The sequence below is a fragment of the Neofelis nebulosa genome, chromosome 1, assembly GCF_028018385.1.
Source record: "Neofelis nebulosa isolate mNeoNeb1 chromosome 1, mNeoNeb1.pri, whole genome shotgun sequence".
Classification (NCBI taxonomy): Eukaryota; Metazoa; Chordata; class Mammalia; order Carnivora; family Felidae; genus Neofelis; species Neofelis nebulosa.
The window spans coordinates 84,285,907-84,299,195 of NC_080782.1; the positions used below are offsets into that span (position 1 = coordinate 84,285,907).

The 13,289-nt window shown below is 37.8% G+C and overlaps 1 protein-coding gene across 7 annotated transcripts in view; it reads left to right on the forward strand.

The window, feature by feature from the left end:
- FAM172A (family with sequence similarity 172 member A) overlaps nt 1-13,137 on the forward strand; it is a 438,543-nt gene extending 425,406 nt beyond the window's left edge. For all 7 annotated transcript variants that reach the window (XM_058731896.1, XM_058731116.1, XM_058736139.1 and 4 more), the window contains one exon: nt 7,113-13,137. In XM_058731896.1, coding sequence (XP_058587879.1) covers nt 7,113-7,185 — 73 coding nt within the window. In that variant the 3' untranslated portion in view covers nt 7,186-13,137. The remainder of the gene's footprint in view (nt 1-7,112) is intronic.
- Nucleotides 13,138-13,289: the final 152 nt, after the last annotated feature.

Genomic DNA, 13,289 nt, shown 5'->3' on the forward strand with positions numbered 1-13,289 from the left:
AGATTTACAGAAATAACTATTTTTTAGTTCTTTAAATTCCCTTATTCAGGGCTCTGTCCTCTTGCTATCCTTTGGTAAAGTTACTGCGGAAAATGACAAAGGGAAACTGGAAAAAGGGAGCATTTGCCCATCTTGGCTCAAATTTTAAAGGGAAACAGTATCCCTGGAGGCCAGGCCTTGTGGCAACATTAGGAGTAGTATGTGACACAAGAATTAAAACCGAAGAAAGCACTTCTAAACCAGTTGTTGGAATTTGATAGGCAATGGAAGCAATAAAAATGCATCCATTTTTCATTGATTAGGAGGTCGATTAGAGAGGTCTTCCAGGTTCAATGTCAGAGACCCACACCTACTATAGGCTGTCTACTCTGCCTAAGAATAAGTTTACTTCCCAGAGTTGTCTCCCTGGGTCTTAAGATGCCTTATGCCCTGCATACCCACCCCCCAATCCCCCTTCTGTAGATGAGAGATGTAGAAAAGAAGCTGGAGGAAAGGACAGGATGCCAAAAGATTCAAATGACCCAAAGATTTCTACCCCTGAGTTTACATCTTTGTTTCTGCCTGTCTCTTATTTCTGGTCAAGCTTGACAACCGGCCTTCGGGTCTCAACAATTTCAGCCTTAACCAGCATTGCATTTTTCATGCAATGGAAAGAGATTTGCCTATTTCTTACACAAGTAATTTAACAAGGCAATGCAGCATGTCTACTAAGCTGCTCTTGGCATTTCTGGTACACAGTCCCAGTGAATAGCCCACCCCACTCCACTTACCACCCCCCACAGTGACTGAGTCTCACACTTGTGCCTTCTAACTTGGAGAGTCTCTGTTAGGAGTCCTTCTCTGTTCAAATATTGGTAAGTTGTACTTTTTTTTTTTTTTTAATGATGTTCTCCTTAGAAGCTCTAGAATTCATTTTAAAATGAATTTTAGTAGTTATATTTTATTTCTTTTTAGAAGGCACATTATTTTTCAGTGCTCTAGTATTTCTCTAATTCTTTATAACTGTCTAAAAATAACTGCTGGTAAGCTCATAAGTTCATTAGTTAATCCCAGTGGGACTCAATAATGCATATTACAGACCTCTTGATTTTTATAAATTAGATTTGCTCAAGAATTCCCTTACCTGTTATTATCAACATAGCTATATTGACAGGGTCCTCATTACTTCCTAATTGCCCATATTTCTTTTTTCTTGTTAAAGATCAATTTTTAAAATCAAACCTTGTCATTTTGAAAGTATCATAGACACGTTATCCTGTTAATATTAATGTTTCATATCTTTCTAGGTTTTTCCCCCTTTATTATAGGAAACAAAATTTATTCATTACCTTTTGCTTTAAAAATAAAGTATATTTTTGTAGTAGGAAGGGTGATTGGAGAATATCAGTGAGAAGGTAGGAGGGTAGGGGCAGTAGGGGCACGTGCTAGTTTCCCTCACCCTAAAACAAAGACATAAAAATTATATTTTGTATTCAGAAGTCACTCTGTCAACAGTTATATTCCCTATTCTAAACCAGACCAGAAAATGTAAATAATGCATAGATTGTTGAAGTTATTCCATGACCTTTTGGTCTAGGGCCATGTAAAATAAGGTGACTAGCAATAATTAGAATAGCGAGTAGCTGACCAAGAAATTCTTCTAAATTATCTCTTTGGTGAGAACTTAGACTGTCCATCATTATACTAGTAAACCTCATCTCTGGCTCACAAATTTGATGTGTGTGTTATGTGTGTCTGCACACGCATGCATCCCTGTGTGTGTGTGTGTGTGTGTGTGTGTGTGTGTGTGTAATATCACTTGAAGAGTGATTATTTGCTTTCCCAGACATTTCTTCACTTTATTAAAAGATTTGTTGAGGAGGTAAATAACCCACTTCTTCCTTTAAAGAAATTCTATTTACAGAAATTATATTTACATATAAGTTTTTAAGACATCTACTGCATGAAATGAGGTACAGCTTCAGACTAGTCTACATCTGCCAAAGTAAACATCAGGATTTTGGCTGCTAACTCACTAGCATATTTTGGCATGGTTTTTGCCCAAAAAATATAAGCACCAAGATCAAGTGAAGAGGAGTGTGGACAAGGCAGACTTGTAAGAAACACTTGGATTGAAGTCATCACAGGAAGAAGTAAAGGGAATAGACAAGACAGAAGAAACAGCAATGTTTTCTTCTCTCTTACCCTATTCTTTGAGCATTCCACTCTCAGTGCTATTTCCAACCATTTTTTTTTGTTTAATTTCTAAATGCTATTATATAAATGTAGCCTTCCTCTTTCTCAGTTCCATTACAAGATACCTTTTTAAAATACATAGTCTTTGGGGAAAACAAATGACACATTTTAGCAATTTGATCTTTCTCATATGATTTACAGTCTCGTACTTCATACTTAAAGTTTCTAATCCTTTTGACCATTTGTGCTATCATTACCACTTTGAAATTTGCTACAGTTTATTTTTTAAAACAAGTGATAAGTAAAGGATAAATAATCAGTCTAGTATTTTATGGGTGATCCCCTGCCCCCTGCCTTTTGGTTCTTTACCAGTGAATAAGATCATTGACAAACAGTATTTATGGAAGAAACATTAAGAGAAATAACAGGCATTTTCTACTCTGTATAGGATAAAAGAGATAGCTAGAGTAGGGCTCAGATTATAGGGAAAATTATTCTCTAATATAATAAAAAAAAAGAATTAACTGTTCATTTTTATTTAAGCTGACACTTGATCATTTAAATACCTCCTATTAAAACAAATCTTATGCAGTGCTTTTACTGTCTTGATATGAATTCTAAAGATAACACGATCCACCTACTTGTAAGATTGCTAAATTATTATAATGCTTTAGTTAACATATAGAAGGAATAAAAGAAAAGTAACTCATAATAAAAATAATATCCACATCAATATTTAAAGTGCCCTAGAAAATATACATAAGAAGGCATAATATAGTAGTCAGATACTTAGTCCTGTACATAAAATCACCATGGATTCAACAGCTACAAATGCAGGCTGATGCAGGTGTGTTTATTAACAGCTCAACTTTCATGGGCAGTGATGCCATCAGGGATGAGATTTTTCTCATATGGTAAACCACTCTTGGTAATTGTATAAACCACTCTTGGTTATTAATATTCTGAACAACATAAAGTATAAAATCCCTTCAATTTACATGGTAGTTGGATTCCTGGAAAATTCTGTATATGTTAAAATGATGCCAAAAGTACTTTGAGATTATTTGTTAAACACATCTAAATTCTGAGCCCATATAATTATAAACAGGGTTTTTAACTACATGAATAGCTGGCGGAACATTTGAAAACCATGTGGGATACAAAACAATCCTTCATCGTGCTCTACTGCCCTGCAAATTGTGGGATTTCCACCATCTCTGGCCTTCTTCTGCTAAATGCCAATAGTTCTTTCCAATCATCTTGACCACCAAAAATACCCCTACACATTTCCAAAATGCCCCAGAGACCATTGCCATGCCCACTAAGAATCACTTATTGAGACTGAACAAAGGCCCATTTTTGTCATGAAGCACTGGGAACCAGTACGTTTTATTTTGATACTGAATTGATTCTATGGATTAGAAAACTGAATTTTCCCCAAAGGTGAATTATCCAGAAAGAACAAGCCTGCCAATCCAAAAAGATACAAAAATCACTCCCTGAGAACGTGGCAGGTATTTAACATGGAAATCCTTTATTCTCTACATTGTGGGAACCCCTCTAGATTATGTAAAGGGGGTCTGAAAAATGGAAAGTAGTTCATACATAGTCCCTAAAAACATGAGGTTTTGATTAGGGTAAAGTTGTGATAGAGATGAGACCATGGTTATACATAATGTTGTCACTGCAAAATGGAATAATTTTCCATATTACCCACACATCACTGCAGCTTATCAATAAGTGGCTCCTTTTTTGATTGGCCTAAAATTTCCACTTTTATATCCTTTTATGAATAGATAATGTAATGGCCCAGTGTTTCTGTCCTCATGTAGTTCGCCTAAAGTAGTGTATTTTTTAGCTACTAGAAAGCTGCTCTCAAAAGTTTCCATTTTCTAAGCATTCTATGGGTAGATATTCATATTAATTTGTAAATATTTTCATTGAACTTTGGCTCAGACCTTTCGAAAATGGTCTCCAAACATGTTCGTGAAATGTGTATATGCAGCCCCAGATGGATATGCAATTACCTAACTTGCAAATGTTATTTTAAAAAAATTATTAAAAACCTCCTTTGATAATTTTTGAAAAGAAAGCCATTTTTATATAAAATATTCATGTTACTACTCCTTATTTTAGGGAGAATTCTCCCTCCCCCACTCCATTGTCTGTAATTCAGTTTCTACCCCACTTCACTTATTACCTTCACTCCTAGCAATTTCCCTTCCACTGACAGAGCACATACTGTCATAATTTATACTCTTAAATTGCAAGGGTGAATGCTGAGAGCCAGTGCAGGTACTCAGTTAACTCAGGGATTTTTGGTCTTTTCAGCCCAGGACTAGTCAAGCAGATAGTCATCATAAGCTAAAACTAAAAAGCCTTTGTAGTCATTTTATCACCAGGGAAATTTGTTCATCCTTCAGAAAGATTGTCACCAGGAAAGAAAAAATAAAGGAGTTAAATTGCTTCAGACCATTGACTCCTTAGGTCCCTCTAGATTCATAGATTGAATTGGTTTTCATGGGGTGGGAGGAATTATGAGAAGAATTCCCTGAGAAAGCTCACAAATTGATCATAGCCTTGGTAACACTACTAAGTGTAAGTGTGATCACTATGGAGGAAATGCCAAATGAGGCTGGAAGCATGGGAAATGAGAAGGAAAAGAAGACAATTAACACCTCTTTTTTTTTTTTCTTTCTTTCTTATTGTGTTTGGAAATGGGTGTTGCCATGTAGTGTGCATCTTCAAAAGACAGGAATACAATTGATTTTAAAGTATTTTATCATTGTAAGTGCAATGAGTTATTATTGAAGTGAAACTAGATCCGCAAGCACTGTAGAAATAGGAACAGGTATTGCATGAACCTGTCCAGAAACTAGGCCCTCTCTCAATAGACCCACAAAATATTACTTCAAGTAGGTATGTCTATGCATATCTAGAATGACTTACTACTTGGGTTTAGAGAATATAAATGCCTTCCAAATTCAAAAGAATTCTTTAAGATTGTCATAAGAATAAATCAGTGAAAATTACAATGATAAATATCTGGATGTTATGTATGTTTTAAGGAACTTGAAAGTTTATATATCTTTGATGCAGGCAGGCATATTTACATACATATACACACATACATACATATATATACACATACATTTTCCCCCCAAGAATTCTATTAAGACTTGTCAAATTCAAGTCAGGCACTTTAGATTATGCCAAAATAACCTATACTCATTTCTCTCTCCCATTGAATAACACTGAATTTTGCCAAAAATGCGTAAGCAAACAAGAAATGACCTCATTTTTTTAATCTGAATACAGTTGTGTTGGAGGATATTTTTCAAGGATATGACTTAAATAGTGGATCTAAGTTCCCAGTGCCAGTTCATAAAGCCAAATTGCAGAGGATAAGAGGATAGAGACCATCCTTGTGAGGGCACCTCTAAAGACAGGGGTTCTCTAGTAGGGCCAGTTCCCGTATCTAAGTCCCATGCACAGACTGTAGCTTTCTGCTCTCTGGTCGACTGCAGCCATAGCATCCTTATTGTTGTAACTCCCAGATTGTGATACTGTCACAAAACTGTTGCTAGGCAACAAATGTGGTTACCAGGTCTCAGCGAATAGCTGAAGGGGAAAGCAAAGTGTTGCACCATTGTAGAGTAACCATAGCAATGACCTACTATTACAGACTAAAGAATTATCATTAACAATGTTAAAGTATCAGACAGAGGCCCTGAATCCCAAGACTTCCAGGCAGTGTCTCTCTGCATAATTGAGTGATCTAGGAAGAGATTTCAACTGTTTCAAAGCTGTTCACTCATTTCTATGCTAGGAGTCTTTGCTGTTATTGTTTTTATTTTTGTAATTAAACAAATGGTTGTTATGAAGAGGCTGGTGAAATGAAACGTTATCACAAGGAGTCGAAACAGATTTATATCCTCATTTGTTCTTATGTCTACATCATGTTAGTTTTTGCCTGTGTTAAACTGAAGGTAGGTTTGATTTGAAAAACACATTAGTATCAAATTGAAGCCACAAAAAAAGCTGTAGTAAAATAACCCAGTAAAGTGACAAACTAAACTTGTATTTTCTAAGTCGAATTCCTCCCGACAAAATAGAAGGCCTAGATGCTCTTTTTGTAGTCACTGCTTTTGAAACACTTTTTTTTAGCTTTTCTAAAACTGTCCCCTAAAGTCTGTAAAAATGTAGCCTCCCAGGGCACTTCTAGGGATAGTCTCCTTTTAATCTGAACCTTCATGAAGCATCCCATGTAATTTGGTCGCAGTGACCTCCCTGAGACAAATTATGTCTAACGGCACAGCTTCCAAGAGAGGCAAGAAAATTCCGATTTATTTTATTCTCTTGGGTAGCAGAGAAACGTGGGTGCTCCGGGGTGGGCGAAGAAGCCGGGTCCCGCGCGCAGGAGAAGCCAATCCCCGCGCGCGCGCCCGCGCGCGCGCGCGCGGAGTCTGGGGAAGTGGGTGGTTTCGAGGCGGGAGAGGGAGTGGCCCTTCCCTCCGAGCGCCTCGATTGGCCCGGAGGGGCTGAGGCCCCGGGGCCGCCCGGCCGCGCCTCGGGCAACCCGCGGGGGGTGGCCCAGCCGCGTCCTCGCGTCGGGGGCGGGACGGGGCCTCGGGCCGGAGGCTGCGGAGGTCTCCGAGGGCCGCCCCGGGCGCCAGCTGCAGAGCAGCGGAGGAAGCAGATGTGGACAGTCCCGAGCCCTGGGGGCAAAGAGAACCCTCGCGTACAGGTGTGGCCTGGAGAGGCCGCGTCCGGGCCTGGAGACGCGCTCCGGCTGGGGAGCGGGCGCTGGAGCTCGGGCCAGACGCGGGGGACGCGGGCTCCGAGGGCGGGGCTCGGGCTCCGGGAACGGCAGCCGGGCGGCCTGTGCCTTGTTACCGAGCGAGGCCGCCTCGTAACCGAATCTGTGTTTTTTGCAGGCACCGACCGTCACGAGCTAACTTCCTGGAAGAGCTTCCCGTCTATTTTCAAATTCTTTACCGAAGCCTCTGAGGCAAAGACCAGTTCCCTCAAGCCGGCTCTGACGCGGCGCTCCCACAGAATAAAGCACGAAGAGCTGTAAGAGGAGAACGAGCGAGACGGGGGAGGGGAAGCAAAGGCACCACACTCGAGCATGCATCCACACGTCTCCTAACTGCTTGTTGTCGGCGAGCAGACTCCCAGCCCCTCATTAGATTGTTTTCTTCCTAGAGCACAGGGTCGTGATATATACATCTAAATAGCGTTTTGCATTATTTCTAGATGAGTGCAACTGTCAAAGCAATATGGGTTCACTGGTCGCGCTTCCTGCGGGCTGAGCTCGGGCTACGCGCTGCCCGTCAGCGCGCAGATTAAGGCTGACAGCGCCCTGCCCGGCGCGGCCGGCGCGCTTCTAATTGCCCTGACGGAGCCCGCCCGGCACTGCGGGGCGAGCGGCGTCTGCGCGGTCCTACCGCCCGCTGCAGCGCAGCCGCTGCTTGCCCTGGCCCCCGGCCCCCCTCAATCATGTCCTTTTTTTTTTTTTTTTTTTTTTTTTTTTTTCCGCCGAGCAGAAGCAAACTTTTATTCTAGATTTCAAACTTCCATTTTAAGTAGGTCTCTCCTAAGGGCCTCTTGAGCCTCTTTTTTTTTTTTTAAAGCAAGTTTCCCCCACCTCATCCCCTCAGAAAAGCCAAATTTAAATTCAAAACGTGAATGCAGTGATGTGCTATGTAGTCTTGGGAGTGCAAATTGTTCTCTAACAATCTATTTTCATTTCGAGACCAGAAGAAAAACTTTGCATAAGAATCTATGAAGTACCGATTACACGTTACCGCTGAAAGATCCTTGCCAGTTGAATAGGAGATTTTTACACCAGTCTCTAATTTCAGAAGACGTTGTTTAAACCGAAACATAAATGATGAGCAAATCTTTTAAGTGTGAAAGGTCCCATTTTCAGTGGAATCCCTAACTTTATCATTAGAATTGACTTTACTTTTTAAATGTGTAATGTGTATTGAGTGGCATTGTAATTTAGATCGCACACTTGTTTTGCTTTTTAAATCTTAATGTGGACAAAGTTTGCTGTTGTGGATAATCCTAACTAGAATGATCTATTCTGATTCATGGAGTTCGATCCTTTTAGGTTTAGTAGTTTATGGTCATCAGGTGAATGAATCTTGTCCTCTTTCGCCTTTTCCTTCAGAGAGGCTGAGTGGGGCTAAGATTATTTTTTTTTAGTTTTCTGCTCCAACAGAAGGGGAAAGACCTAGTGTGAAAGATTTTTTCCTCTCAATCCAACAACATAATTTTTAGTAGTCCACTTCCTCTGCAGGGTTTTGCCCTACAGTTTCAACAATTACTGTAATCCAGCTAATATCTGGCCAACACTGTGAAATATAGGAGGTAAAATGAGTTAAGATTTTGCTGACTTTTACATTCAAATATTAAATCTTAACATCAGTTTTTAATTACTTGAATTTAATTACTTAGTGAAGATTCTGTTTCTAGCAGATGAGGGTCTGAATTTAATATTTTTCATCCTTTTTTAAAGCGTATGCAACAATATGCCTGCCTTATTTAAGGACATGACAAAATGTACCCAAAACGACTTAGAACTGTCTGACTTCTCAGAAAAAAGAACTTAAAATAACCACCTCATGGATAAAATGTTTTTATATTATGAACCGATTTCAGCAAGTTTTAAAACTGAAAATATCTGTGTTTGGTATGCATTAATTCGTTCTTATACTTTTAATGATGGCAAATCAAAATGATCTTCTTTCAGTGGTCATATATGCATATCTTTTGATATTATTTTAACAGAAACATTGTAGGAGAAAACATCAAAACGTCATTTTATCCAACTCCTGGATAACTTAAAATGTATCACCTCAACAGTGTCCATCCACCGTGTTGGTCTGCAATCTTTTCTGTTTTAGAAGTAATGGTGAACTGTGTACAATAATGGTACCTTCCTTTGAGAGGATATGAGAAGTGACGTGGATTGAATAATTATTCAAAGTGTTATAAACTGGTGTTTTCGCTGTATGAAAGTATTCACAGGAGAGCTAGCCTTATTGTTTTTTTAAAAATCAACACTTGTACATTGCTAAATTTGTGAAGCTTATGCACCTGAATTAGAGCAAAGTAAATATGCTCAGCTTATAAACTAAATCACTCCTGTTCCTTCTCTTCAGTTTTCTCACTTCTCTTTCTGAAAACTTTTACTTGCAACTAGAGTGAATCACTGTTTAATTGCCTTTAATACTTTAAAACTACTGGGTTGTTAGCCTTGTTTAACTGTCTATGCAGATCTGTTTGCAAACTTAAGTTGTGCAAATGTAATTTCTCCTTTTGGATCTGTGCTGTAGCAACCCGGAGAGAGCTAGGCACACCAGCCGAGACCTCCGACTGATGAGTGATAAGATTCCTTGTAATGGAAGATTTTTTTAACCTGTTGATTATGTGTCTGTTGGTATAAATGTAGTAATAGAATCCACCTCAATTTTCCTGGAGTAACAACAGTCAGTTGGTAGTAACACGCCTGCTTGGAGGCGACAAGTGTTAACAGTATTTCTGCTCTGATCTTCCCATTTTGGTTTCTTTAGACAGGTTTTTAGCAGAGTAGAGGTTGAAAGTTAGGATGTAGGCTTTTTTAAAAATTATATACTCGGTTCTTAGAGCAAATGGAATGGGAAGCAAGGAGTTGTTGATAAATCTGAGATTCAAATAGTCCTATTAAAACTTCGAAGCCAGATACTGGCTTTAGAACTTTATAAAGGTATCTGACCACGTAGCCGGTAAAAGTTTTCATGGATATTTGAAGGGGGTGGGGGAATCTATTTGTAATAATAATTGTTCTTTTCTCAAGTTTCTGCCTTGTGCTTCGACCTGGATTGCATTATTGTTTATACAAAAAAAAAAAAAAAAAAGGAAAGCACAGGAGTTTCATATATATTATATATTTCTGTTTACCATTTTAAAATAAAAACAATTTTCCCAACAAGCCTCAGCGTATTCTTGCTCAGAAGTTCATCTATTCATGTATAGAGGTTAATAAAAGCAGAAACATAAAAAGAATGGTGGGACAGCATTCATCAATATTTTAAATTGCATCGCTGCTTTTATTACTATTACTGTTGCTGTAAGGTAATATCCTAACTTAACTTGATCACTCACTATTTGGCTTGGACCTTTCACAAAGCTAACAGTTTTTAAGATGTTTGTTTTTAATATCTAAAATATCTCCTGAGCTACAAGGAAATCTGAAGCCATTGTTAAGCTATCATTTTATAAAATATACTTTAATATACTGTAAACAAATGTTTTCCAAAAACAGTCTAGTGATATTAAATTGCTCTCAAGTCCCTATATAGGTCCTTGATGTATTATGTCTAATCTGAAAATATCCTGTTTACACATATTTTACAGCCTTCCCTTCTTTAAAACCTGTAACTCCTTTGAGAAAGTGTGAGTGACAAAATATGTTAACTGTATTATCAGGGCTAATTTAAAAATTTTTTACACATTTCTCTGGGTTACCTGGAGTCCCAATCCAAACACATGTGTCTCCGGTTACAATCATAGTTTTATAACTGTAAACTGACAGGTTTCTATAATCCTGGTTCACTTAAGAAAGATTACTATTACAGAAAGTCTAAAAATTTCTCAAAAACTTTCCCCATGCCATTATAGGGAAAAAATGTCTTTAAATAAATGTGAGACATTCTCATCTTTGAAATATGGGTGGCAAAAAAACCGATAATAATGGTGGTTATTTTATGATTACTTATTAGGGGCTGTAATAATATAAAATAAAAGACTCCGGGAGGTACTCCCTTTCAAAAATTGAATACTTTCCTTCCTTCCTTCCTTGTATAGAGTGACTGAGTGGGAGTCTCTTGAATTGTTCGTCTTCCTTTTATCTAATATTCTATTAATCTCCAAAAAGATCAGTTTGAGTCTGGGAAAGGGTTTTTAATCAACACTTCACAGAGTTTAAAGCTACCCTACCTAAAGCGTCAGCTTTGTTAGGCGGTTTTAGATTTAAAGCATTGCAACTGTCATGCACTGTACTAAAAGTAAAGAATGTACACCAAGTGGAAGATGTTGAAAAGAGGGAAATAGCACAAAGTCGATTAACGGAGATTCGAGAATAGAAGTAGCCATCAAAGCATTCCAACGTTTATCTTGAAATCTATGTAGAGTTAAAAAAAAAAAAAAAGCAACAATGATAGTTTTAAACCTCACACTTAGGAGGGATGAATGTTGATTTAATTGATTCATTTGGATCAATGTTTTTAAAGTTTCACACCACTGATCTTTCATGTAGTGATGTCTTTAGCAGTCAGTGGTCTGACATGAGCCTTCTCAGATTTCATCAGTGGGACTCTCCATGACATCTAAAATTATGCAACAGCCTGTGCAGTGGTAACTTTGGAATTGGGAGACCTCAATGCCAGAGAGCATGGTCATATTTAAGAACTCTTGTTAATGCTTAGCACAAAGGTTTTAGGGAGTGGTAATTGTAAATGAACCATAAAGGTTAAAGTGACCAAATATTATATAGTGGGCTTGAATTGCTAGATAGGAGAAAATCATCCTGAAAGTTTGACCATTAAGTGGATATCGTGCAGTGCCCAGTATTTTCCCCTTTAATGGAAAAACTGGAAAATGGAAATTTGACTTAACCCATGAGGCCTTCCAGGCAACTTTTCCCAGCCCTTTGCCTTGAGATTTGTGGAAAACGTTTCACTATATTCTTTGTATTGTTGGGTTGAGTTCTGTTTGAAACATACATGAAACATGTTTCTAGAAAAATCTAGAGAGGCCCTTCATCTTTCTTTCTAGAGCATTCAGCTTTTCTTCCTTGGCTGTTACATAGGGTAATATGGGAGACTGTCATAGGTAAAATAATGTTGAACTGTACTTTGTAACCAGCTTGCAGTACCAATACAAAGAATCTGAAATGAAAAGACAACCAACACCCCAAGAATGATATGTCTCTTTTTAAAGTTTACAATTTGAATAATGAACTTGGATAGAAACTTGGCAGGAAAACAAACCATGGCACCATCACATCACCAACCATTTTCACTTTTCTGTCCAATTTCAGAGTGCATGTGTTTGTGAGTATTTCACTAGATCAGTGACAGCTCTTTATTTGCATAATTATATGCTCTGGTCTGAAGAGAAAACTAACCCCCAAATTTCATGGGTCACCAAACTGCAACAATCAATGTTTTATCACGTATGCTAAGCAAAATCTAAGAAGCTATATGAAGTTTCTTGGGGAGTTTTTACTCCTCAGAAAATTAAAGAGTTTTCCTCTTCTGAATAGATTCAAAATCTTTCCAAGTTCTTTGTAACTGAATTCTGTTTGAAGGCAAAACTAGAGATTAACATGTAGATCTGGATCTTAGACTCACTAGCATTACTTCAAAGTGGCTTAAGAAGAGCAGCATTTTTGGAACACTAAACTTTTAAATTCTAAGTACTGTCCGTGCTATGAGGAAAAAAATTATTGGTCAAATTATGATTGGTCAAAATGAAGTCTGAATTAACTACAATTGACTGTAAAGTGGATTTCCTTCTTTGAGGTAACTCAGAGTTGTTGTTTTTCTTAATAAAAGACCTAATAGAAAAATATGTATGTATGCATATATGTGTGTGTGCACATACACACATGTGAACATCCATACCCATCCATGGGGTATATATACCCTTCCCACCAGAAACAAACAATACATACAGTATGTGTTTGTCTTTGCAGTGCCTGTTACATAGTAGGTACTCAGTATATGTTGGGATTGTTTTGTAAACATATTTTCTTCTAAATAAATTTTCATGTTCAAATGCTTTAAGGCATTGTAATAAATATTTTTAAATACTCCAACTTCATTTGCATCTGTAAATTCTGTCTGTATGTAATGTGTATTTGTGTGTAAGGTTGGCTTTATTCCATTAAAGAAAAATTGATTTAAACTGTTGGTGTCTATTTTATAGGCAATCTGCCAGACATGAAATACAATAGAGCATAGAGACACATGGAGAGAATGACTTTGTTATGGAGTTATTAAAATCCTGGAAAATATGTCTTTACCTAGGCACTTTAGAAATATACTAGGTACTCTAAT